Source organism: Corvus cornix, chromosome 1 (genome assembly GCF_000738735.6).
Source record: "Corvus cornix cornix isolate S_Up_H32 chromosome 1, ASM73873v5, whole genome shotgun sequence".
In the NCBI taxonomy this organism is placed as follows: Eukaryota; Metazoa; Chordata; class Aves; order Passeriformes; family Corvidae; genus Corvus; species Corvus cornix.
In genome coordinates, this window is record NC_046332.1 from 110,863,257 (window position 1) to 110,891,126 (window position 27,870).

The 27,870-nt window shown below is 36.2% G+C and overlaps 1 protein-coding gene across 4 annotated transcripts in view; it reads left to right on the plus strand.

Moving 5' to 3' along the window:
• USP9X (ubiquitin specific peptidase 9 X-linked) overlaps window positions 1-27,870 on the plus strand; it is a 101,772-nt gene that overhangs the window by 31,528 nt on the left and 42,374 nt on the right. For all 4 annotated transcript variants that reach the window (XM_039552300.1, XM_039552305.1, XM_039552306.1 and 1 more), the window contains exons 7-21: window positions 814-929; window positions 1,175-1,426; window positions 1,504-1,642; window positions 3,206-3,358; window positions 7,140-7,244; window positions 8,763-8,969; window positions 9,744-9,880; window positions 15,022-15,155; window positions 19,740-19,827; window positions 21,423-21,765; window positions 23,170-23,265; window positions 25,202-25,413; window positions 26,895-27,135; window positions 27,345-27,494; window positions 27,594-27,714. In XM_039552300.1, the coding sequence (XP_039408234.1) occupies window positions 814-929; window positions 1,175-1,426; window positions 1,504-1,642; window positions 3,206-3,358; window positions 7,140-7,244; window positions 8,763-8,969; window positions 9,744-9,880; window positions 15,022-15,155; window positions 19,740-19,827; window positions 21,423-21,765; window positions 23,170-23,265; window positions 25,202-25,413; window positions 26,895-27,135; window positions 27,345-27,494; window positions 27,594-27,714 (2,494 nt within the window). The remainder of the gene's footprint in view (window positions 1-813; window positions 930-1,174; window positions 1,427-1,503; window positions 1,643-3,205; window positions 3,359-7,139; window positions 7,245-8,762; window positions 8,970-9,743; window positions 9,881-15,021; window positions 15,156-19,739; window positions 19,828-21,422; window positions 21,766-23,169; window positions 23,266-25,201; window positions 25,414-26,894; window positions 27,136-27,344; window positions 27,495-27,593; window positions 27,715-27,870) is intronic.

Consider the following 27,870-nt stretch of genomic DNA (forward strand, 5'->3'; position numbering starts at 1 on the left):
TATGTGATAAAGTAGGAATTTTCTCTTCCTTACAGTTTCCAATGGTTGAAGAGATGTTTTTAATTGGACATGAGATACTACTGTCAGTGTGGTTTTTTTGGTGGGTTTGGTTTGGTTCTGGGGGGATGTTGAAGGTTTGGTTTTTTGTTTGTTTGGGGTTTTTTGTTGTTTGTTTTTGTTGTTGTGGTTTCTTGGGCTTTTGGTTTTGTTGTTGTTTTATTTTTTTAACTGGAAGTGAAGATTAGTAATCCATTCTGGTTCTTGAGTCTGAAGTTTTCAGAATTGATCTCCAAATAGTATTGATAAGACTTCAGGAGCTAACTGAATTATATATATACATATTTTCATTTTTTTAAGTTTTCTTTTTCTTTAGTAGAACTGCTGACTATTGACTTAAAAGAACTAAAGATAAAAAAAGGACTCCCCTTGCATTGCTAGTTGTGTTTAGAAGAATGTTACTTTGCATTCTTAATGCTTTTGTATTTGGCATTATTGCATCCAGAGCAAAGAAAAAAATACCAGAATTGTCAGACTTTCTGTAATAATATAGCAGCCAAAGCTGGACCTAAATTATAGTCAATTTTATTCCTATATATTTGATAAATTTCTTTGAGTAGCTCATATACAGCACCGGCTCTTTGACATGATAACAGAAGAGATCTTGTTGCCTGTTTCTGAGTATTTCCTTAAAACTGAGTATGTAAGCTATTGTGTAAAGACTTTTTAAAAGCAAATTTTGTTATTAACAGGTACTTGAAAATATTTCTAGATGGTACATTGTAAATATCAGAAAATAACTTTGCTTTATTGCAGGGTTGGCTAGTAGACCTTATCAACAAGTTTGGCACATTAAATGGATTTCAGATCTTGCATGATCGATTCATGAGTGGATCAGCATTGAATGTTCAGATCATAGCAGCTCTCATCAAGTAAGTTTTTTTTCTAAATAATGATTTATGCATTTGGAAAAGTTGGACTCAGTATAAAATACTATGTTAGCACAAAGCTTGGACTGTCATTGAAGCACTTCCTTTCACTGAATCTCTTAGCTGGTTGTGTCTGCCTTCACCATTTCATGTGCTTCTAAGTAGATATGAGTTTCTTGAATTAATTACACCTTATTATATGCATGTCTACTGATTATGACACTTTCCCTTTTTTCTTTCTTTTTTAGGCCATTTGGACAATGTTTTGAATTTTTAACATTACATACAGTGAAGAAATACTTCCTTCCAATTATAGAAATGGTTCCACAGTTTTTAGAAAATTTAACAGATGATGAACTGAAAAAAGAAGCAAAGAATGAAGCCAAAAATGATGCTCTGTCAATGATAATCAAATCTCTAAAGAACTTAGCTTCAAGAGTTCCAGGACAAGAAGAAACTGTAAAAAATTTAGAAATATTTAGGTTAAAAATGATACTTAGGTAAGATGCTACTCCTAATATAATATGCCACTGGTGACATTTTTTTCCACACTTCTTACATTCAGTTTTTCTCACAGGTTGTTACAAATTTCCTCTTTCAATGGTAAAATGAATGCACTAAATGAAGTTAACAAAGTAATATCCAGTGTGTCATACTACACTCATCGACATGGTAATCCTGAAGAGGAAGAGTGGCTCACAGCTGAAAGAATGGCAGTAAGTGCTCCTTTTCAGTGAAGTTCATTGCATAGATTTTGTTTCTCCTTAGTACTCTAACTGGAGAAGTAGCTCTATATTGTGGATCCAGCACACACTGTTTATTTTCATATAGTGTTAGAAACATTAGGTATCATGTAGTGGTAATAAGGCATTTTAATAGTAGCCTTTCTGTGAAAAAATGCTGTATTTGTGTCAAAGCTGCTGTTGAGAATTACTTTTCAGTGCTGCTAAAAACATGACTCAAAAATGGATCCTTGAATAGTGTGGGTTTTATGTGGTGATTTAAAAAACCCAGAGAAACCTAGATAAAACAAGTCTGATTCATTTGCAACTTCAGTGCAACAGTAACTAGAAATTTAATGGTCATTTAAATAAGGATTTAGTCTGGCTTTTGCGCTTCAGCTTTTTCTTACGAGAGTTCTAAGTGTCCACTCTGCTTCTCACATTTCAGAAACTGAAAGCTTTGGTACAGAAAGTTCTAGATAGCACATTTTTGTTTTAATATTTTTGTATTTTGAATACTGTTTCTTGAATGTATGTATAGGGAACTATGAAAATGAGCAATTATAAAATTAAAATAATAACTATTTTCTCTTAATCTTTGTGAAATCTAGTTGTGTTAAGTGATTTTTACATTGTTCTGCCCTATCTTTCTGACTGGCCACCTGTTGTGAAGTTTGTAATACAAAAGGACATCTGACAAGAAAGAATAACCGCAGTTTTGACTTTTTAAAGCAATAGGAGGAAATAGGTCTCTTTTTTACATGTTCCCTACAGTTTGGCATCTCATACAAGACCTGTGTTTTTAGTTGAAAACTTCTAGATTTCATTATTTCACGAGACCAGCTTGAATATTGTAAGTCTAATCAAGGACATAGTTGGAAATTATGATGCTGTGGATGTTTGTTTTCTCTTTTAGTGCTCAGAGCACATCCTGCTTTGCTTCACTTGGAACAAAGCGGTCTGACCGTGTCTGTGACACCACTGAGAAAATTGCATCTCCTTAAATATGGCTTGAATATTTGCCTCTGATTCAGTTAGAAGCATTTCAAAACCCCTATAAGTGGCAGTACTTAAATAATCTAATCTTCTTTATATTTTAGTCCTTTCTTAGGTCCTTTTTATGGGATATGCAGTAGGTGTACCAGCAAAGTTAGAATTGTCTTAAACAACTTGGTTTTGATACTTAATGACTGTGAATTGGAAGATCAAAATTTTGTTTCTTGAATAGAAGAGTTAACTCTTCTTCACACTGACTTCTTATGTTTGAAATTGTTTGAAAATTTTTATGCTCTGAGTTCATGATTTTAATATGCCTGAAAAAAAATTCCCCCTAAGATATTACAGTGAAGAGGATTCCAGTAATAATCCAATAATATATTGGATTATTTTAAATGGTGATTTTTTTTTTTGAGAGGAAATTAAAGTTAGAGATAAAAACCTTCCTCTTGTGCTTCATCTTTTTTCATCTGTAACAGGTTAGATTTTTGTTTTGTAGTTTAAATATTAATGATGGCGCCTGAATAATTTGAGATGGCACTACTTTCTTTTTATATTCAGGAATGGATCCAGCAGAACAACATTTTATCAATTGTATTAAGAGATAGTCTTCATCAACCTCAATATGTAGAAAAACTAGAGAAAATCCTCCGGTTTGTCATCAAAGAGAAAGCTCTCACTTTGCAGGATCTTGACAACATTTGGGCTGCACAGGTAAATAATTCAGCTGCTTTTCTGCTGCTGCACAGGAGGCATCTCCTTGTATGTCATGTTTAGAAGAGAGCCTGGGCTGCTTCTGCTCTGTGTTAGACAAAGCTAAAGAAAAAATTTAGATTAAATGGTGCTCTTTTTTGGGGTCCTGGAGCTCAAAATTGTCATCTCAAATGTCTCCAGTGGAAGCTACATGTATATGTAAAGCCTAAGGGAACAGTTGAGAACACGGTGCAGAGATGATAATTTTTAAGTATTAAGGGACCTTCAACATTGAGCAAAGACATGATATGTGATAGCATAGTGTTTTAAAATGCATTAAGAAATACGTGTTGGTAGTCTCTGAGCTCCCCACAGTTGTGTAAGTTTTTCCTGGGCAGAGTGTGATTAGTAAGACTTATAATAATGGCTGTTCCAGAAGTTGTTTAACTGCAAGTTCTTTCCTTTGTGTTGCAATAATTACATTTGAAAAATTACAAATTATGCAATATTGACTTTTTTACTTACATGACTGGAGGGGCTGGGCTTCCTAGTTGGGGGCTGCATGAGTTTAACACACAGAATGGGCAGCTGGAGAGACGAAATCATTAAGAATTACTGAGTATATAGCAAATAAAAAAGAATTAGGATAGAAACGTAAGTAATGGGTAGTGCAACTCTGATTGTACAAGTCCTGAGGCCAGTCTTTCAAGTGTGGGAAGGCTAACTTCCCAAGGCAGGGAGGGAGGGCTGTACGGGTTTGGTCAGGCATAGAGTTTAATTTCTTCATAGTAGCTTCTGTAGTAACTATGTTATCTCACCCCATGGGTTTTCTCACTTTTTCCGGCCTGACTCTCTTCCCCCATCCCACTGTGGCGTGGAGAAGTGAGTGAGCAGCTCTGTGGTGCTCAGTTGCCAGCTGGGTTATAGCAGGGCAAGGGCTAATAGGGGTTTGGGTGACACAGTTTACATGTGTTCATGCTGTTCTGAGACTGTAACAGTTTTGCTTAAGTGCACTTATCTTCAGGTTACATTTAAAACACTGGGGACTGCAGGTGATGTAGGGGAGGGTTGACTTGAGATCTCTGGTGTTGTAAATAACTTTATCATGCCCAGACTTCAATTCCAGCGTGGCAGTAACTGCACAGACTGAAAATCAATACAGTTTTTTCTTATTATCCCAAAGTCCTGTTAAGAAAATTTCATCATGTAGCACAGCAATACACTTAAATACTACTTGAATTAAGGTCTGGAATCATACTGTTGGTTTTCAGCTTGTGGTCTGTAGATCTTTCCAGACTGCAAGATACCTGAGGGGGGGGGGGGGGGGGAAGATCTTGAGAGGTCAGTTTGCTGTTAGTAGGCTTATTTGACCTATTTCAGAGCCTCACTTTTAATAGGAGGATAAAAAAATCTGAAATTTGGGGGAAAAAAGTATTCCAAGCAATTACCTTGCTCCTAGTGCTTGGAAATAGGATATATGGATAAGCTAGAGTAAGTCAAACTTTCTACCCTTCCAGAAAAATGTGAATATGTGATGCAACCCTTAAAAAATGGGTCCACCCCAACAGTTGAAAAAAAAAATTAGGCATAAATAGGAGTAATTTCAGAAGAAATGTTCCATGTTCTTAAATACCCAACTTGCTCTGCTCACTTCTTAAGCTTTCAAGTAGGTGGCTACTGCACTGCTCCTGCTGTAGTTTTGTCCTGTACTTTTTTTGTGTGAAAGTAACTTACTCAGGTAGATGGTTTCACTGTGGCTTTAACCATGGGACTATAATGGACTAAAAATTGAAAAAACCAAAATCTGCTAATACAGAATGATTTTCACCTACTTCACTACTCCCTGTGTATAGTAGTTTTTAGAAGTTCTTATTAAATGACTGCTCCTAAGAGCAGCTGGGGCATGAAATTCAGTAGTGAGGAGTTGATTTACTGTGTAGTTTTATATAACAGGCTATTTTAGCTCAGCCTCAGTGCAGCAGTGGGGAGGTTTTGCTTTCAGGCTCGAGCACTTGTGTTTCTGCCTGGGTTTAGAGGGTGAGCATGCACCTAAGACTCTTAGTATTACTAAAGGTAATGTAATCATTCTGCTTTTGCCTTTAGAAGATGACCTAAGTTTTAATTTTCTGAAGTGTTTTCATGTCTTACAAAGCCAGTGCTCACAATTTAGGGGTGTATTTGATTCAAAGAATAATGTTGGAAGTCTCTAAATGCAAGCATTAAGTTGCAGCCTCTGGAGTTGCAGGGAAAGATCCAGCTGTACAAGACACAAAATGGCAGAGGTTGAGGTCTCATGACTTATGTTCTGGGGTATTTAATTGGTACTTTACAGGCATTTCCCTGTTTCCACACAGCAAGCTGGCAGGTCACACACCAGGTTCCTTACCTCCTCCCACTGTCTGGTTCTGCTTCCCCAGACTCTTCAGTGCTTAAGGGCTTCCCTATATCTGTTAAAAACCTCCCAAACCAAGGTTGTTATATACTTTATTCTTGCTCTTCTTGCTCTCCCCAGGAGCTGGCCATACTTCTCCTTTTATTTGTTATATTATAGATACTCTTTCTGCCCTGCATGCTCTCAGTTTTTCTTTCTATCCAGGAAATGGTCTGGTAAGAGGAAAAAAATTACATTATGTTTTCCAAAGTCAAGTGGAAAAGGGGTTTAGTAATTCCTCCTCTTGCAATCTGACCCATAATGTGAAAACAAACATTACTACTTAAAATGACTTTTTTTTAAACAAAAATTTATGGCACCCTATAAAGAATTTAAGGCACAGCATGTAACAAAGCTATTAGTCTGATTTTGGTTTTTAGTTTTGGTTTTAAATTACTTATGGAAGTTTTTAGTAGGAATTGAATTTCAAAAGTGCTTATACATGTATTTTTAATAGTATACAAGATTAATTACATCAGAATATGTATTCTAGGTATATGTTTTGCTTTTTTTGTTCCTCACTTAGAGAAAAGTTTTCTGCAGTAAATCAGCTATTGATTTGCATAGTCCCAATTTTTTGGTTTTGAGTGCAGATGTAAAGTACAGGATGTGTTTTCCAGCCTGGGCAGAAAATTTTCTTCAAGCTCAGAGTTAAATGGAACTAACTTTTCCTCCCTTATTGTCTTCCTCCCTAAATGTCAAAATTGGGATGTACACAAACTCTCAGTTAAAACTGTGTCTAATATAAAACTCAGCATCTTGTTCTTAGTTGTTTCATTGGTGGGTTTGTAAGTTTAAAAGCTGCTGGACTTCAAAACGTTGTCTGGTAACAAGTTGTTTGTAATAGAAGGCTTTAGTTGTCTGTGAATCCACTAACACAAAGGAAGTACTTCAGCCTGAGAAATTGTGGAAATACTAAAAATTGGTTTACACCTTAAAACACCTCAGTGAAATTCAGAAGTGGATTTTGAGTAATTTCTTATTAAAAAAACCCCAAACCATAAAAACCCACACGAAACATTAAAATACCAGTTTGTAAGTTACAATATCCTTTTAGATTTTATTGTCAGGTATCCCAGCTTGATTTTGTAGCAGGAACAAAAAAATAAATATTTTGATGCTGCAGTATTTATGTTCTAAATAAATACTTGTGTGCTGACACACACAAAGCACACTTAAATACTTACACTTAAAAAGATAATCTAAATATTTTGAATTTCCAGTGAAGTATTCAGTGTGCTGTGCTGCTCCCACAGCATCAGATTTTCAGCTGGCCACCTCTAACAGTCTTCCTGTAAAAATGATGTAGAATGTCTTGCTGCTTGACTTAATATGAATTGTTGTTGGATTCTTATTTTTTCTTCCTGACAGGCAGGAAAACATGAAGCCATTGTAAAAAATGTACATGATCTCCTCGCAAAATTAGCTTGGGATTTCTCTCCTGAACAGCTTGATCACCTGTTTGATTGTTTTAAGGTAATTATGTGTTTTGACTGTATTCAGGAAATGGGCTGTGAGGAAGTGTGTAAATCTGTGGCTTTTTCAGTCTTACTTTCTACTTCTTTTAGATTTGCTCAGTTTCTCTGTGTTAAAAGACTTCTTAATGTGTAGCAGCAGTCTGTAATACTTAGTTCTAGAAAGGCTGTTCTTTAATGAGCGCTCCTTGCGAGATTTTCTGTTTACTTTCTGTCTAAAACAAGGGCTGCTTAAGTTTGTTTAGTAGTAGACAGTTTTGTTTTCTGGTTTGAACACTTCAGGATAATGCAGGTCTGTTGAAGCCTGTAGTATTAAAGTTACATTTAGCAATGCCAGGAATATAGAATTTTCCAAATAAAATAAGTTATTTATCTTAAATACCTTTTTGTGTTTGTTCCAAATTAAGAAGTGTTGGTGATTTAGTAAATTATGTTTTTTCTCCTGGCACTAGAGTAGGTTTTGTCAGGTTTACTGGGCAGTGCTACTTTTGATGTTTTAAGTAGAGGAGATCAAGGACTTCCGTTCCCTGCTCCCCCAACTTCCTCTTTATCATGTAATAACTTCTCTCTGTTTAGCTTACATATGAAATGAAACAGTCTCAGGAAGATAAAGTTGAATGTTTATAAACACAGAGTGATTTGTTTGAAATGACAAAACAACTAGTTTCTGAAAGTTTATGTTACTCACTGGCTTTTATGTATAGCATTTAACATTTGCAGCTTCCAATAGTGGTGCTCTCCGGCTTGTTTCACTGTTTCACTTTTAGGACATGGTCTGCTCTACTAGAAAATGCAAGCCAGCTTTGTAGACTCTTGTTTTCTTTTTCTAGATAAATGCATTATAGTCATATTTTGGTTTACATGCAACTTGTGCTTTGTTTTGTGTGGTCCTGCAGTTTGGTGAACGTGGGTCTAACGTTCTGTAGTTCAGATACTGAGCGTAGTGCTCATAAATTCTGTGTTTAAACTGCTGTGTCTGACCTTGAGAGTTGAATATGAAGTGATGTTATCTTGAATATATATTTCCTATATTGCTATATAGGAAAAGGTTAATTTAATGCAGGTGACTTGTTTCAGTCAGATTCAGAGGCATGAGTGATACTAAAGTTTTATTTACGTAGTGGTTATAAGTTACTTAAGAAATAATTTTAAGTGTAAGCACCAGAGTTTTGTGAAAGCATTTGAAAGAAACAGCTGAGTCCAGTCTGATTGTTGGTGAAATTGTCAGTGGTAATAATGTTAACTCTTACAAGCCCGTCTGTGATCCTTAAAACAAAGAGCCATCTTTTTTAAGCCTCAAGTTGAATAAGCTGTAGTTGTAAATACTAGAAGAGCTCTTCAGTTGTGTCTGGCTTATGTATTGCTCTAATTTGCTCTTTATTATTAATGACAGGAATTAATGTGGAAGTTCTTTATGTAGTTGCATCACTTCATTGTTGCATTGTTTGTTAACAGTGCAGGTTATGTGTGGAATTTTTAAAAAAAGACTTCTATAATATTTTTTAAAATATTGTTGTAGGCAAGTTGGACGAATGCAAGCAAGAAACAGCGTGAGAAACTGCTTGAGTTAATTCGTCGCCTTGCAGAGGATGACAAGGATGGTGTGATGGCACACAAAGTGCTGAATCTTCTATGGAATTTGGCTCACAGTGATGATGTGCCAGTTGATATCATGGACCAGGCTCTTAGTGCCCATATTAAAATCTTAGATTACAGCTGTTCACAGGTGAGTAATCCAGTATGAAATCAGTCACTGAGTTTCCTTCCATTCCCCACGAAAACTTCAAGGTATTGGGTAATTTAACAAAAGTGTTACTTACATAAATTTGTATGGTTCTACCAACATCCTGGTACTTTTGAAATGTTACAGGACACAGTGACATACTGTAACTAGCACACCGGAAGAATTGGAAAAGAACCCTACCAAAATAAATAGGGAGAAAGGAAAAGCAGCGCCTCCCGCCCTTTGCTTTTTCCCAAACTCAATCATGTTAGTTTGTTTCAGTGGGTTTTGTTGAGTTTTTTTGTGCCAGTAAGTCCTTATCTATCTTGTACAATTTTAGAAAGGACCTAGCAAGATCCTTTTCAGATATTGGACTCTCCTTCCCCACCCAAACTTCTGTGGAAGGCTGCCAGAGTAGTAATTTGTTACGGTATGAAATGAATCCATTTTCCATCTTGTTAAGTCAAGAAACAGTTTCTCATTGTTTCTTGATATTTTATAACAGAGAATAGAAATAAATGAAAGAAGAGAGAGCAAATTATTTAAACACTTCTTAAATAAGTACTGAGTGCTTGAGTGCAGGGAGTTTTTAACACCCTGGTAGCTTCTTTCAGCATGTAGTGCTGCTGCTCAGATGCTTGTTATGCTTTTATGCTTCAGAACTCAGGTGATCCAGTATTTGTTTGACTTTGTATGTTCTGTGTTGGAAACAAAGAAAGGGAATTCTGATAGCACTGCAGTATACTTGATTTTGATTATAAACTGCTGTTCTTTAAGGATCGAGATACACAAAAGATCCAGTGGATAGATCGTTTTATAGAAGAACTTCGCACAAATGACAAATGGGTCATTCCTGCACTGAAACAAATTAGAGAAATTTGCAGTTTGTTTGGTGAAGCACCACAGAACTTGAGGTAAGAATGGAATTCAGATAAAATTTTGTCTGTTAAAAGTTGGATGGGTTGGAATGATGCAAATGTAAGTTTTTTTTTTACAAGAGGTCAGGAAACTCTAGGTAAAATCGTAACCTGCGTTGGAAGATGTTCTTTAGTTTCTTTTAGTGTGTTTAAATGATCTCCAAAAATTCAGACACCTAAGTTCAGTAAGAGAGTGTTAACTACTTCTTTGAACATGCTTTTAATAATTTTTATAACAGTAGTCTAGTAGAAAATCTGAGTTTCTTTTTCAGTTATTCATGGACTTCCCTGCCTAACAGTGGAATTAGCTTACAAAGCATAAATATGTTTTACGTGCATATATGGCTGTATGCATGCACGTATGCACACAAACACACCCACCCATCCTTGTTCTTTGATGATAAATTCTTGCAGGTCATCTAGTTCATATGCTTGAAATCAAAGGTGACTTTATAGTCTGGGAGAATTTCTCTAGTGATTTTCTCTCCTGAACGGAATAGATTAGAAGTGTGTGGAATTTCTTTTATTGGGGTGAAGGGTTTTGTTTGTTTTGTGGGGGGTTCATTTGATGTTTGTTTTTAAAAGGAAGAAATAATGAGAAGTCATTATCAGTTTGGACTTGTTAAAGTATACATGATTATTTTAATTATTTTAAATGTCTTCTTAGTAAGAAATAGCTGAGACTGAGCCCCTAACAGTATTTGTATCCATGTCAGAATTTTTACAAACTCCTGAAAAATATTGTTGGCTTATCAGTGTTGCACAATTGCTTTGTTTTAATTCTTGTAAGCAGATAAAGTATTCAAATCAGTGTTGCTGTTACAGTCAGCTCACAAGAAGGATCAAATCAGGGAAAGCTGAGGAAAAGAAGCCACAGTTTGCACAACACTGTCTTCTTACTGATACCATTTTCAGGAGCTGTGATAAAACATTCCTGGCTTTTGGAGTTTCCTTTATTCATTTAGTTTGCAACATACTTCTCAAAATTTCAGTATATTTTAATCCTTTACAGTTTTACATTAATGATTGATTGAGGTTTATCCAAAAAGGTCACAAAGTTACTTGCTAATTCGCAGAAAAATCTGGTTTCTGTGTCTTGGAATCCTTAACCTTTTTCATGCTGTAAGATCCAGGTAAATCAAGCTACCTGGTTATTCAAGTTGAATGCTTTTAGCACAGTGCCTTAACAAAGATGCTTTGCTTTAAGTAATTACTGAAGCAGAGCTCATTCAAGGCACTGATTTAGGTTTCTGCTCTGAAGTAATCTTGGGAGGAACCAAACTTCTTTTGATTGTGGAAGTGTAGGTTTCCCATATGGTCTGTATACAGTTAGATGGCTTGAATGTCTCTCCTCTTTTTTTGTCTGACCATCTCTTCTTCAGATTTCAGGGCAGTCTGCATTGCAGTATGTAATAGCACCTCATTTTTTATGCAGAATTTGAAAACAAGTATGGCAGGAAAGTAAACTTGGAATTGGAAGTTTTAATCAAGTAACTTAAAAAGACTTCCTCCTGTGGAGAACCCTTTGTTAGCAAGATAACTGTTGAGGGAGTTGTTTTAGTCAGGTGGTATTACTGCCCAGGTGACTGGGAAACCTGCTGAGTGAAAACGTAATTTTGAAATTAGTGACTTTCCAGTCTCTGAATTTTCTCATAACTCTTAATATTGATACAATTTGGAAACTGCAATGCATGCATACAATACCTCTTACTGTCAGCTTACCTTATCTGACTAAAAACTTTAATTTCTACCATCCTTCTAGAATTTGGAGTGAAAATAGGTCCAAACTGATGTTTGTGACAATTGCCTCAAAAACATGTCACAGAGCACATATTCTTTACTCTACTCTTCTGAGGTGGGTCAGCTGATTGGCACTGGCAATGGAAAGTTCAGTCCAGATCAGCAAACGCTGCTGATTCTTGGCAAAAATATGTATAAATTATCTTCTGCCATTGGCACTGTAGAAATTCTTTTGAGGGGGAGGTTTTAATTGTTGCTAGTTATTCATGCAGTTGAACAAAGTGATGAATTGGTTATACAATTGCTGTGGCAAAATTTAGCTCCCTGACCACAAAGAAATGCTACATGTCAGGAACTTCAGCCTAACCAGAATTGCAACAGACAATAATATCTATGTAAGTACGAGGACTCTTATGGGTGCAAGGATGGTTATTAATACTTAGGAATAGTCAACTTCATTACTCAAAATACTGACCTTTAGTTTACAGATAATGAATCATCTTAATTCTGTCTATGTTGGATGGTAGAGCCTCCTGTAGACCAATATCAAATGCTTAAGTTTGGCCTGTACCTACCTGAGTAGGACAAGATCAGTCTCTTAAATTACTTGCCCAGAAAAATTAACTGATCACTGAGAGTTCAGGGGTTTCATTAGTGCTTTAAGGCAACAACGATGCTTCAAGTTGCTTTTTAGCTGAAGTAGTAGAATTTGTGGGGATTGGTTGCTGCGATTTGGATTGTTAATCCAAATAATCTGCACTCTTTTAGTGGTACATAGCATTTATTCAGGTAGCACAACTGTCATCTTCAAAAGCTGAGTTACATGTGTAGTATTATATTGGGTGAGTTATATGTGCAGATAAATAATTCTTTTTAATCCATTTAAATTGTTTGGAATTTTGCCTTTGCCAGTTTACCAGTATTTTTCTAACAAATAAGCATTCTAGCTATGTCCTTTTTCATAATCCAGAATACTTTGTTATCCCTTTCAAAATGCTATTTTTTCTTTTTATACATTGACTTTTGGTATCCGTTTAGAATAAACACAATGAAAATATGAGTTTTGGTGTTAACTTAATTTTTCAAGCTCCTCAGTTGCTGCACATTAGTGAGTGTCTAATAACCAATGTGTAATAATTTTAACAGTTAAATGATTGTGTCCCAATGGCAACATCATATTAGTCTAACCTTAGATGCTTAAAGAAAATTTCAGTTTCATGTAGACTTTGCCTTAATACTAGAAAACATCAGATCAGCTTTTTTTTCCTGTGCTTAAAGACAATCATTTTGCCTTTAAGCCCATCCTAGCAGTGGATCAAAACAACATCGGAAGCGTTGCTCACGATCACTGTTATAACTCATAGCTCATAACTCTAGTTATTTCAATTATTAAGCTTTTAGAAGTCGTTGCTAACCAAGGTGAATCTGTGTGCAAATGTACTGTTTGTGCACATGATTGAGAAAGGAGAGAAGTAAAAAATACCTAGCACAAAACATTGTAGCCTTCTGCTGATAAAGCTTTGGTTTTGCTGTACTGTGTGAGATTGATACAAATGCATAATATTGTGAATATAAATACATGCTCCAGTGTCTTTGATTCCACAAAACACTCCATCTTGGTTCTGTTTGTGCCTTTAGTTGTTTGATAATACGTATTTCCCAAATAATCAGTGTTCTTATTTACCGTTACCCTTTGTGAATGCAGTTCTCTGTCTACAGGTAACATCTCGGGTAGCCGCTAAAATAGACATCCAGTCTTTTGCTAGATTTGCTGCAGTTTTATTCTGAGTAAGGAGGTTGGTGGAGATGGAATGAAACATAATTAGAAAGTTTCTTAAAGTGAAAACAGAGAATGTTCTGAATATATGAAGTCCTATATGTTTTCTTTTTTCATGCTTCCATCCATTTTGTTTTCTCTCTGACAAATGTCTGGGTATTTGGGTGTTTTTAACACTATTTGTGTTTGAAGTGCCCCTTTCAGACCATTTTAGAAAATTCTGCATGTTATGAAATTTAATCTTCTGAAACCCACAGTGCTTAGCAGGCCAAATTCTGTTGGTTGCAGATAACAAAGTTATTGCAGAGTGTTGATGGGTTCTGTCTTTTAAACCCAGATGGACACTGATCTTTGGCCAATGAATCAATTTATCTGTTGCTGTTACATCTACAGTGAAATGAGGTTATCAGCTGCAGATCACTGTCAGCTGATGCTGGAACTGGGATTTCTTGCCTTCCCCACTGTTCTCTAAAGCTGTGGCAGTGCTGCGGAGTGCTGTAGGCCATGTGGTATGGAGTCCCTGCTTCCCAGGAAGGATGGGAATTCCTGCTTGTAATCCATTCAGCTAATTCTGAGGTCTACTTTTTTAAGTATTGGAGGAAAGGAGAACAATCCTGAAATTAAATTTTTCTTTCTTTAGGGCAGGCTATGGGATCAGCTGAGTGGCAATGAGGAATGCTGCTCTTCCCCCTGACACCCACTTGTTTTCTTTTTTTCTCACTTTACCATAGAAGAGCAGCACTTGTTTGCCTGGTTTATGCAGTCAAGATCATTGCTCTGATCCACAGCTACAGCAGTTGAGACATTTTGAGAGTGTTCTGCAGAGGTGATAAGTCCCCAAGCTCTAGAATTTGATAGTGTTCTTGGCATGTGGGTCTTGGACACAAGTTCTGTGTTTTCTTTTGCAGTTTACTTTTGTCATCTGAATATTTCTAGTGTTGTTTAAGAGCAGCATTTTTGGTCGGGTCTTGATAATAACTTAGTCTGATTATTTATTTGTGATATTTCCTTTCTTGAACTTCTCTGGGGTTTTTTAGGTTGTATGCTGTGTGTAACAGCTTTTTTTGCTTGTACCAACATTTTTTCACATAGTTATTGTTAGAAAAAAATCAATTCTGTTTTTAGTTTTTTTAAGTACTGAAATAATTAGTGTGATTATTGGCTAGTGTACTTTCACTATGGTCTTGAGTTTTACTTGGTGTTTTAATGTTAAATATAGAAAAGAATATCAGATGGCTGTGGAAGAAACCACGGTTATGTGTATTGTAGTTACACTGTAGTTGAGGGTCTCTACTGTTCATTTTGGGCAGGTATTTATTTGTCTTCTGTCTTGCTGCAGATACTCTCCCTCCAGCACACTGAGCTGCTCACATTGCTTTGATGTTTTCCATACATATTGTAACTGTGTAATCCTCATAAATTAGCTGCTTTTAGTAACTGGTAGGAACTGTTGATATGTCAGAAGATAGAAAAATATTGTCAGAAACTTAATCTGTGTTCTGTTCGAGATGTTGTAGGAAAATTTGGATCTTGCATCAAAGATGGGTTTCTGAAATTGATTTCTGAGCTATTTGGTGCAGAGCTTCTTTCTTTTCCTCTAACACTTTTATTTTAATTTCAGTCAAACTCAGCGAAGTCCCCACGTGTTTTACCGACATGACTTAATCAATCAACTTCAGCACAATCACGCCCTAGTTACACTGGTTGCAGAAAACCTCTCTGCCTATATGGAAAGCATGAGGCAGTATGCTAAAGGTGAGTTTTAACATCAAAGTTGCTTCATAGAGTGTATGAGAACTCCAGTCAAAAATGGAGCTAGAAGCAAATTTCCATAATAAAATAACTATTAAGTTTATTTGTTTAATTTTCAAGCATCTGTGGGGTTAATAGCCTTTGTGGTGACTGATTGGGTAAGAAAAGCTTAAAATACTTATTTTTTCTTTTTTATAATTGAAAATGTGTGTTTTGCAGCAGAATATGAGAACATGGCAGCCATTGTTTATCTGTGGATTGATAAAAATTATCTTGCCCTACTTAGACTAGGGTAGTTATTTCTGTGGAGAGTCCTGGTAGTAAAACTTCTAGTTTTGAATTTTGAAGGCTTTTTAGAGAAGTTTTTTTATCACCTCAGTTTGCAGCCAGTATTTGGAATTTGTCAGGGAGAAGGACTTCAAACCACAGGGATACCATTTCTTTTTCCCATGTGACTCCCACTTCTGTTCAGGCTTTCTCACTGCGTTTGTTATTAGCAAAACTTGGGCAGCACATTGTGTTAGTATTTTTATATGTTTAGGCTAAATCCAGCCCTTTGCTGATGACTTTACCCTCTCACTCTGGATTAACTTTAAACTACTGGGATAGAAACATGGTAAGTGAAGGAGAATGCTGGACCATCCTTACACTGGACCACAGTTCTTTAAATACAAAATTTAGCCTACAGAAGTGAAAGGAGGAGATTGACACACCTGCTTTCCCACCACTGACTTTACTGACTGGAACTAGGGACTGTTCTACCCTGGCCTCATAACAGCCTGCCAACCTCTCTGTTGCATCTCAAAAATGACACTGTGTTCTGGAGGGATTCAATGTAGGTCGCTCAGAGAGAGCAGGATATTTGCATGTTGGAAAGCTTGTATCGGCCAGTGCATGGGAAAGTTGCCTTTTGGAATTTGTGTGTGTTGGAGTATTAAATATATGTATTCTACATAAAAGATATCCAAAATACGTCCTTGAGGACTCGTGTGAATAGTGCTGCTCTGTGAAGATGGTCATTTCAGCAAGGTGTAGGTCAGTGACAATATTCAGTTAAATTCAGATACTGCAGCTGTATTTCTCTGTTCAGGAATACATGGTGGGGGGTTACCCGAATGTAAGTTCCTTAACTAGTGATAGTGTTGCACTAATTAATGTTAAAATAATACCAAATTGTTGGTCTGTTCTCAAACTATACTGTCTTAGGCTTTGTCTTCACTGAAAGATGGAATAGAACAAGTCTTACGTCATGTAACTTCTGTAATCTCTTGGAGTGCTCTTTAAGTTTGCTAAAATGATGCAGAAATGAAATTTTAATTGTACTGAACATTACTTTTTAACTATATTGATGGTGTATAATCTATGATTCTATTCTTCTTTCTCTCGGGCTTTGGCCAGCTGTGAAATCTGGGGTTTGACCTCAGGGTTAGGAAGGAAACAGAATCAACAGCTGTATTCTAATGCAATGCTGTCTTAGCATGCACATACTATCAGTATAGGAACTGTTTGTCCTTAATTTTGATTATTTTTTGACTCTCAAGCCAAAAGGTCGTTTTTGAAAACATTGTTTACCTATCAAATTGTTGAGGGCAGAAGAATTAGGCTGATGTCTTGAATGATTCTTTTCTTTTGCCAAAAACCCACATCCCATTGCCCTGCCCCTCCCCAACTCTAGTAACTCAGTTAAGCATTAATACAAACATCTTCAGTGCAAAGGAGTTACAAGTGTGTAAAGGGTTTTAAATTTAATCTAATTACAAAGCAATTAAATTGCTCTTTCTTCATATGAAGCTACTGCAGAACTTCTCATTTGTATCAGAGTACAAAAACAGATTAATAATAGTGTGGGGTTTTTTATTAGGTGCTTTATTACATTATTAAGGGCAACCAGGAAATATTCCTCATGTTCCAGATATTGTGCTAAGACTATAATCCACAGTTCTTATGCACCAGCTCTTTAATTTTCAGTTTTATATACTAAATAGAGCAGAACATAGGGTGCTGTGAAATTTTGTCTTCTATGCCTTCATGGAGGGGGAGAAAATATGCCAAGGGGCCATATAAGTGAAAGGGGATAAATGAAAGGAGAAGAAAGAAGATTATGCATGTGAGGACAGAAAGATCTGGAAGCTGTAGAATTAAGCTTGGCTGGAGAAGGTGAATGAGACAGAGGGAGAAATTTCAAGGCAAATATCCAAACAGCACAGGTCAAACAAATGCCATAGAAATAAAAAATCCTGTTATCCACAGATATTCTTGGCAGTTAACCTTGCAATTACGATGTAATTTGGGTATTTTTAAATTATTATTGAATTTGCCATATTTTTGTTTCCCTTGAAGTCTTCCCTAGTTGCGTTCAGTGATGGAGAGCAGTGTTCCTATTCTCCTGCATTACTGCATTACTCACTAATGCATAGTGTTTTCTGGGATACTCCCCTTTATATATTTGCCTTCTTGAGGTTGAAGAGAAGCCTAATCGATGTTTCTGAATTTTTTCCCATGCTCTATGATTTGGCCTTCTACTAAACTCATCCTTTCCTCCAGCTCTGCAAAATCCTCCATGACATGAGACAACTGCTCTTGCATTTTGTAGTTCTGAAGGAGGTCACAGTTTCATATTTTTGATGATTTATCAAAGACCATTTGAAAATTTTAAAAGATTGCTATCAATTCTTCTTTATCTTCTGTTTTTCTGAAGCCTTAAAAAATCCAAAGTGTTAATGAAATGTAGTTATTTGTAGAAATAGTGCCATATAATAGTCTATGTGTGTTTATCACTAATTATACTTATATGTTCAACCAGTTGTTCTCTGCTCCAGTATGTAAAAAGAATTTTTAAGGAGGTCATGCTTTGACTTGATGTGGGATGCACAGAGTAGAAAATAAATCTGGGAAATGTAGAAAGAATGTGATCTAGAAAATATTTAGGAAAGTGGAATTTTTCTGGAGTTCAGAGTTTTTCAGATTTCTGAAGTACATCCACACTGCCTTTGTGCAGCTGCCTGGCTTTGAATACTTGAGTTCGCCTGTCATTGCCTCTATTGATGTTGTGTCTGTGAATTAAACTCCAGTCAGGAAGAAAAAGCAGAGATGGTCCCCACAGTGAAAATAAATGAACACCACCACCTCCCCCTCAACAAATCAAAATCAAACAAAAAACCCACCCAGAACACCCAACACTTCAAGTTTTATTTTCTCTGCAATATGCTTATCTACCCTAATTGGTATTTTCTGCTGGAGCCACAGCATATTTTACTGGTTTTCTACTTCTAATTCTTAAAGAATTTTTGTTCAGATACTTTTATATTATTTCTTCAGATTTTTTTTTCACATTTCTCCTTTCGCTAATTGCCCATTTACGATTACTTCATGAAGGTTATAATTCAAAATTTTTAAGGATTTCTGATGAACATAATGTCTCCAGTTTTGCAGACATCAGTTAACTACTGGTCTGCTGTTTCCCCTGTTACTTGATTTTTAAGTTAATGTACCTTTTACACTTGGATATAGAGAGCAGGATTTATGACAATTATTTTTCTCTTTATTTTGAAACACTGATGCACTTTTATGTTCCCCTCTCCCTGATGTAATAGGGGGTACTGATTTTCAGCTCTGAAGATAGATTTTAGTATTAGTCCTGTCATGAGATAGTCTACCATGGCTGGGTCACCTTAGTTAAAGGCAATCTGTATGCCTTTGCAAATTAGAAATACAGCATTAATTAGTTCATAATGGAACTGTCATAATGAATATGTGTGATGATGAAATACTGCTAGTACAGATGAAGGTAATGCAAGTGCAGATCTAGATTGTATCTTTTTAATTAAATCTAAACAACAAAACAGCCAACCAAACCCCAAGCAAAACCACGTTCCTATAAACAAAATTGCCGGTTTTTAAGAAAATACTGAGATTTGACAAAATGCAGGTAAAAGTTTGACTTCTTGCCTTGCTTTCAAGTTACTTCTTCCATTTCAAGCTTTTCACTATTACAGGCATTTGGGGCTTATATTTGGAAACTTGCAGTATATAAAGTTGTCTTATACTTTCTTGATCTGAGTGTTGTTGTGTACATAACTGTGTATAAAGGTGGTAGGGAAATGGAGTCATGATTTCCTCTGGAGAGGAAAAAAGCCTAAAAAATAGAAAAACGAAATTCGGGAAAAGATGCTGTGTGACAAAACTGAAGCATCGTCAGCAAAAAGCACTGGATAATTGAGTTATATGCGTGGTATGCTTCTGTTTTCAACTGACTTCTGACTTTGAACTGACGACTTGAAATTAAGAAAAATTGATTTGATTTAGTAGAGTGCAGGTTCTTAATTGTTCAGTAACACTTTGATTATACTGAACAATAAGCACATGTATCTGCACATAATTGTTTGTTGATTTGATTATAGACCTCAGTAGTCTTTGCCTATGCTCAGCTTAGGAGGAGGCATTAACTGGTAGCTGACTCATATACCTCACTGAAAATGTACTGGGTTTGGATTATATTCAGAGTAACAAGTCTTCAAGTACATCCTGTCTTCTGGAGTTAGCATCACTTTTCTGAATGTCTTGTCTAATAAAACTTTTGATTTGCAGAGCATGGTGAATATGATCCTCAAACTGTGAGACCAGGAAGCCGATACAGTCACGTGCAGGAAGTACAGGAGCGACTTAACTTCTTACGGTGAGTTTGAGCTTGAACATCGTTTAACTTCTGTAAGAATACTTCTCATACTTTTTAAAACAAGAAACCCTTTGCATTTCTTTCTCTTCTATAGCTGTAATTTGTTTTGTTAACTCTTCCAAAACTCAGATGCAAATACACACTGAATGTTTTTGTTCTGGTTTGGTTTTTTTTCTGGAGGGCTTTTACGCTACTGTTGGAATATTCAAAAAAAGTTTATTAGGGCCTTTGGAATTCAAGGTTCTGATTCTGCACTTAGATTTGTATGGCTTTTTTCCTCTCTGTGTGCAGAGCCCTACTGACTTGAATACAGTGTGCACTGGATACAGTTACATTCCTATTTGGGTAACTTAGTTTAAAATTTAAAGTATTTCAAGTGGGGATGTGGCCATGTGTCCTTGCTTGTATCACACCAGATTTAAATCCATGATCAGAAACTGACATATACTTTTGTCAGTCACTGACGTTTTGTTGGCAGCAACTGAGCCCTAGAAAGAAAGTGCAATAAAAAAATTATTTGGATTATTTTGGCCAGCTCCTGTTTGAATAAAGTAAGAAAACAAAGGATCTCTGCTCAGCATAGAGCTGCAGAATGTTGGTGCTTTTTAGGATAAGTCTCAGCTTTTTCCTGCTTGGTTTTAACCTTTTTTTAGAGGAGTAAAAATACTTGAACCATCAAGTTCTGAACTATTTTTTCCTTGTTTGCTAAGGGAGATGTTATTTTACTTTTTAAAATTTAACAAGAATTTTCATTAATTAAACTAAAGTGTTAACTGTTTAATGAAATTACACAATACATACGGATAGCACACTTAATTTAGCACTCCTGCATGTTAAGAATTGTAACTTCTTTAGACTTAAGTTCACTATTTGTTAATGTACAGAAATTCATGAAGTCCCACAGATGTCTAATGTAGAATATGTATGTAGCAATTTCTGAAAAGCAGTGCCATAACTTAGTCCCTGATTTCTTTCACATAAAAAACATTTGGAATCAGAAAAATTATTTTAAAGAACTTTGATTATCATTTGTTCCTCCTGAAACATTCTTAGTGTTAGCTCTCAGAATTGAAGTTCTTAATAATTGTTTCATAATAATTGAACACAAATGAAAAACGTGCTTAAATAAAAGGAAAAATTTCCAGTTCATTGACTTCTGCTTCTGGCTGTGCTCCATGGCATTGATACCTTTTTTGCAATTTTGCTAAAGCAAGTGCTAAACCATAGTGAATGATTGCAAAATTAATTTATTCTCATATGTTGTCACTTGACTTTTAAACTAAATAGTTTGCACTAGGAAATGTACATTTCTTTGTATATAAAATGTAAACAATGCTTGGTAGTTTTGTATAAGGCACTTTTTTACTGAATTGTGTTCTTTTTTTGTTTAGAATACAAGTTCTTGATCCATTCAAACTTACTAAGAAATCATGGTGCTAATTATGAGTGGACTGATGATATAAATAAAGTTTTCATACTTATGATATATACATGTATAATGTGCATATCCACCTTTGTGCCTGTACTTTTTACTGAATTGTAACTCTGGATTTCTATTAGACAGTGCTGTTAATTGTCTCTTTGTTTTGCTCAAGATTTTTATTGAAGGATGGTCAGCTGTGGCTCTGTGCCCCTCAGGCGAAGCAAATATGGAAGTGTTTAGCTGAAAATGCGGTTTATCTTTGTGATCGCGAAGCCTGTTTTAAATGGTATTCCAAACTAATGGGGGATGAACCAGACTTAGACCCTGACATTAATAAGGACTTCTTTGAAAATAATGTGCTTCAGCTGGATCCTTCCCTATTAACAGAAAATGGAATGAAATGTTTTGAACGTTTCTTCAAAGCTGTGAACTGTCGAGAAGGAAAGCTAGTAGCAAAGAGACGAGCCTATATGATGGATGATCTGGAATTAATAGGACTAGACTACCTTTGGAGGGTGAGTTAATTGAAGGAAGCATCTGAAAGGTTAACTGCTAAGTCTGTTTTTAGGAATGTGTAATTTATTAGTAATGGACTGAAATTACAAAAATCTACTGCTTCAAACTAAATGCATGGCTTTTGATTCCACTGTCTTCCCAGCAAGTGTGCAAGTTGGTAACTTTGCAGACTGATGTTTAACGGAAAGTTATTTGAAACATAAGTATTATTTATGTATGCACATGAAATTAAAAATTTGCCTTTACTGTTGAAGAAGAAAAGGTCCTTCCAGGTGAATTATCTGTAGATTTATCTTTTTGTCCACACGCACATTATAATTAAACTTTGTTTCATGCACTTCATAAGATATTTCAGGGCATTCCTTCCAATGTGGTAAACTGGAGTGATTCTAGATCAGACCAAGTGATTGCTGGTCTGATTCTTCTTCTTATAACCACAACCTTTTGGCTAAACATGGTGGTTTTCTAGGATCTGTGGATTCCATATAACCACCGATTCTTTATATATAAAATCTTCCTTTTCAGTCGGAAGGTTGAAGCTTTCTGAAGTTTGCCAGATCTATTGGTGAAAAACATCAGTATCTAAACTGTAGCTTAATTTTTTCAGACCTTTTCTAGTTCTCAAGAGGTGCATTAAGCCCACAGTGGTGCACTGTGACATGATTATAATGGCTGTGTGTTTGTAAAATGTATAGAGCAGCAGTCTTCAGTAATTTTGGTTGTGGCTTGTTGAAGGGTTAGGTATTTTAATCCTGGTGATAATAGTTAAAACCAAAGTAGACCCTAGTTTTTATACAAATAAGTTCACACAGTGTTGTGAACAGAGTCCCTGCAGAATGTTAGCATGTTCTAGTTTTGGGAATCAACTTACTCTAATCAGCATGACAAAACTCAGGAAGCTTCAGCTCAGTACCCTGCAAGGGTTGTCTGTAAAACCTGCTGTCAGACCTGGTGACTAGTAATTAAAATTTAGATTCTCAGATTAGAAGCAGAATTCATTTGCTTGTCTCCCTTCCACCTCTTCACAGCCATTTAAATACTTGAAAATTCTGTCTGGTGATGCAAATTGTTGAAGCATCTGAAGAAGTTGTTTTCTTACTCTCTGAAACAAGAGAAAATTTGGAATATTATGTGAACATGAATATATAAAAACTACTCTTACTATTTATAAAACATCTTTTTTGCCAATTCTGAACTTCAAAATTAGTTAATTTTTGCTCATTTAATCACCTTAAGTGTAAGTTGTATTGATTCTATTTTGTTACTAAGCATTTTAGTCCCTTTTACCTCATAAGATAATTAGACATACTATTGTGTTGAGATACTTATGTAGTAGTTTTGGTTTTCATTTTTATACCAGCAAGTTTTAAGATAAGCTAATGCTTTTTTTTAAATTTTGCTAGGTTGTGATTCAGGGAAATGATGACATTGCAAACAGAGCAATAGACCTTCTTAAGGAGATCTATACTAATCTTGGCCCAAGGTTACAAGTTAATCAGGTAAGAAAAAGCAACAAGAAATCTGGAATATAATAGAAAAATAGTCTTAAAAATCAGTTTGGTGATATTTTTATCATTGAAAGATTTGAAAACAGAAAATAGTTTCCATGTTTTGGAGGGTGAGTACAGCCATCAGATTCTGGGCAGATGCAGAACTAAAGTTTTTTCTCATATTTGCAGCCTGAACTCTCATTAATTTTTCATAGTAAGTTCATCTGCTGTATTTGCTCTTTCTGCTCAGAAAACAGTTAATGCCATGTGAGGAAAGCCATTTGTTGCACTTTGAATTGTGGCACTTACTCATACTGGTATGTTCAGTGGCCGGGTCTGTGGGGTGTTGTCACAAGCTAACATCATCTCTTTTTTCTGTCGTGTCCCTTAAAAAGGGTCACTGAGTTTCCATGTAATGGTCAAGCTGAAGTCTTAGCAAATCAGATGTTATCTCCCTGCATTAATATTTGCTGGTAGCTGTGGTTCAGTGGACAGAGAAGAGATACTGGGTTTCTGTAAGGTATGGGGAAGGGATGTCATCCACAGGGTCCTTGACAGGCTGAGAAGTGGGCCCTTGAGAACCTTGTGAAGTTCAACAAAGCCCAGTGCAAGGTCCTGCAGCTGGGTTGGGACAATCCCTGGCACAAATACAGGCTGGGAAATTAACAGATTGAGAGCAGCCCTGCAGAGAAAGACTTAAGGTTATTGGTTGACATGAAGCCCAACATGCACTACTGGCAGCCCAGAAAGCCACCTGTTTCCTGGGCTCCATCAGCAGCGTGGACAGCAGGTCCAGGAAGGGGATTCTGCCCCTCTTCCCTGCTCTGGTGAGACCCCACCTGCAGTGCTGCATCCAACTTTGGGGTCCCCAACACAGGAAGGATATGGACCTACTGGAGCGAGTCCAGAGGAGGCCATGAAAATAATCAAGAGGCTGAAGCACTTCTGCTGTGTAGACATGGAGAAGACTTTGAGAAGACCATAGAGCAGTCTTCCAGTACTTAAAGGGGGCTGCAAGAAAGCTGGAGAGGGACTTTTGGCAAAGGCATGTAGTGACAGGACAAGGGGAAAGCTTTAAACTGAAAGAGGGTAGATTTCAATTGGGTATTAGGAAGAAATTATTCCTATGAGGGTGTTGTGTCACTGGCGCAGGTTGCCAGAGAAGCTGTGGATGTCCCACCGCTGGAAGTGTTCAAGGCCAGGTTGGATGGGACTCTGAGCAGCCTGGTCTAGTGGAAGGTGTCCTTGCCCATGGCATGGAGGTTGGAACTGGATGATCTTTAAGGCCCCTTCCAACCCAAACCATTCTGTAATTATGTGACTGCACAAATTTAGTGGAGGAATATTGTCCTTTGGACGATCTCCAGTTGATAACTTGCCAGATGTATTTCTTAAAATTCCGATATTCTACTTGTCTTCAAAAACACTTTCCTAATCTTCAGAGCTGCCAGCCTGCCAGATCCAGCACAGCTGCTCTAGGTGGTGAATTTACAGCCATTCAAGCTGTATCTTACTGCAGTGGCAGATGGCTGGAGGCTTCTGTCTTGCTGTAGGTCTGGGCTTACTAAGCACACTTCGATCTGTCCATCTGCCCATGCTTAGCTGTGACACTTGCAGAAGTGTTGGATTTACAGGCACACAAGAATTCTTTAACATAGTCTGAGAAAAAGAGAAAGTGAAAGTCCAGTTTAGTGTTCTCTGTCCAAACTTCCTCTTTTTCCATTTACTTACAATATGGTTACAGCTGCTGATGTGAGATTGAAGTGCACACTAAATTACAACTATTTATTGGTAGGAGTTGCTGGAATAAAACAGCTTTATTGAGCTTTTTTTAACTTACCTATTTTGGTTTGGGGATTTTTTTTTCTTCTACCATTCAGTTATCCTTCTGAAAAACTGGATTTTAATATGTCTTGTAATTGCACCACTTTCTTAATGTAATTAGGTAGTGATTCATGAAGACTTCATTCAGTCCTGTTTCGATCGTCTAAAAGCCTCCTATGATACTTTATGTGTGTTGGATGGAGATAAAGACAGTATCAATTGTGCAAGACAAGAAGCAATAAGGATGGTGAGAGTGTTGACTGTTTTAAGAGAGTATATAAATGAATGTGACAGTGATTACCACGAAGAGAGAACTATTCTACCTATGTCAAGGTATGTGTGGAAAAGCAGTATTGTGATTTTGATTTCTGTTAAACTAAAGTAGTATTAGTATCCTCGGGATTTTTACATTCTAAACGGTTTCTATGCAGGAAATGGTTTCACTGTGTTTCAGAATTCCATTTTCTTTGCTAATATGTGAAACCCTATTTTAAAAAAAAATATTTTGAAAGATCAGGCAAATACAGGTATAGGGACAGCAGACCTAGGAATAAACTTGGTGTTTTTTTCTATAACAAGCACAACGTACCTTGAGGTTCAATTGTTTTGGATATAGTTCTTTATCTCAGATAATTACTTAAAAGCAGTACTGTTCTTTACATTAGCGTGGGCAAAACTTTTTTGTTTTTCATGGTCTTACTATACAAAAACATGTTGTAAATGTATATATTCACCTTCCAGAATTGTTTACAGAGATCATAATCATACTTTGCAAGATTAAATTTTTAATTATCTCTAAGTGAAATATTCTGTAAGTTCCTCATAATAAAGTGAAGAAGAGAACTATGCTTTGAAATATATTTATTTTCTGTATACCTTCACTACTCTTATACTTGTCCTTGAGTGAAAACTTAAATCCTATCTCTCTCTATGGATTTATGATGCAGCTAACATATTTTTAAACATGGTGGATGTTTCTCGTCCACTTATTTTAAATGCACTTTTTGTCAAAAAAATTTAAGCAATTGTGGGTTTTTTATGGTGTGTCAGTAATTTGCAGTGTTCCTACAGCTTTTTTTATTGTATATATTGATTGATTAGTCCTAATGAAGTTCTCTTGTTGATTGTGGGTACATCTTTTTTTATATGGGCTGCTTATTTGATTAGACTAATCTTTCACAGGCCTTGTTAGCAAGGAGCTTTATGAGGAGTTTTTGCCTTTTGTTGCATGGGATTAGTTTGTTGGGCTTATCTGGGCACATCTTTCCTAATGAGCTTCCTGCCATTGTGGGGAGTGTGATCACTGCTAATGTGAAACCGTTTCTTCCTTTTTTGACCACTTAAAAATTTTTTTTAAAGGGTTGTGATTTTAAAACCTGGAATTCTGATATAAAACTCGTAACAGCTTTTGACAGAGGGTATTAAGGCTCGGTGACCTGATGGCTTTTCCTGATTTTGGTGTATTTAAAGCTGAGTTGCTTTGCTAAAAGAGCAAAGCATTGCCAGTCTGATTAAGCTTTGTGTGCACATTTTTATCAGGAAGTTACAAGACAGAGAAAAGATCTAAAATTTTATAAGAGTTCCTAAGCAGACTGTAAATTTGACGATATGAGTAATGCATTTGTTCTGAGTGTGGCTTCTTGAAAGATTCTATGGATATCGTTGCCATAGTTGCTGGAGCTTTCACAAATCTTAACACTGGAAAATACCATGTAAAGATTTGATGTTGAAATACCTGCAACAAAAATTGCAGCAGGGAAAAGAATTTATTTCATGAGGCCAAAAGTAACTTTTGCTGGTTTGTTTATTTTCAGAGCTTTCCGTGGTAAACATATCACACTTGTAGTTCGTTTTCCAAACCAAGGCCGGCAGGTGGAAGATTTGGATATTTGGTCTCACACAAACGACACAATTGGCCAAGTGCGGCGTTGCATCCTCAATCGCATTAAAGCCAACAGTGCACACACAAAAGTAGAGCTGTTCATTGGGGGTGAGCTGGTAGACCCTGCAGATGACAGAAAATTAATTGGGCAGCTGAATCTCAAAGATAAAACGGTAAGTGTTGCAGGCTGGGTATTTACGTCAATTCAGATACTGTTTCCTTTTTGTAAATGCTTGAAAAATACCATGCATGGGATCATTTATTTTTATGAAATAGTTCCATTTTTCCTCCTTATATTATGCCATTAACATTGTATCAGATGCTTATTTGGTAAAGAATCTTAATTTTTGCAGAGTATTAAAACTATGATTGTGTTTTTCAGCTAATTACAGCTAAGCTTACACAGATAAATTCTAATATGCCCTCAAGTCCAGATAGTTCTTCTGACTCTTCAACTGGTTCTCCGGGCAACCATGGCAATCACTATAGTGATGGTCCAAATCCAGAAGTTGAAAGCTGTTTGCCTGGAGTGGTAAGCATTTTCTGAAATTAACAGTTCAAGCATGTTTTTTCTTACACTTTGTATTTGGCTGACAATTTTTATGGTTTTTTTAAATTTGCTTATTTTAAGATCATGTCACTGCATCCTCGATACATCTCTTTTCTTTGGCAAGTTGCAGACTTGGGCAGTAGTCTAAATATGCCACCTCTTAGAGATGGAGCTCGTGTTCTTATGAAGCTCATGCCACCAGGTAAAACTTTATCCTGTTCTTTATCTTGTAATATCCTGTATAATAATTTCTCACCTGATATATAAAAATGAAGATAGGGGAGTATTTTCTACTTTATGGTAATTTATTGGTACTGTAATTCATTACTGTTATCCTGATTAGGACTGTAAAAGATTT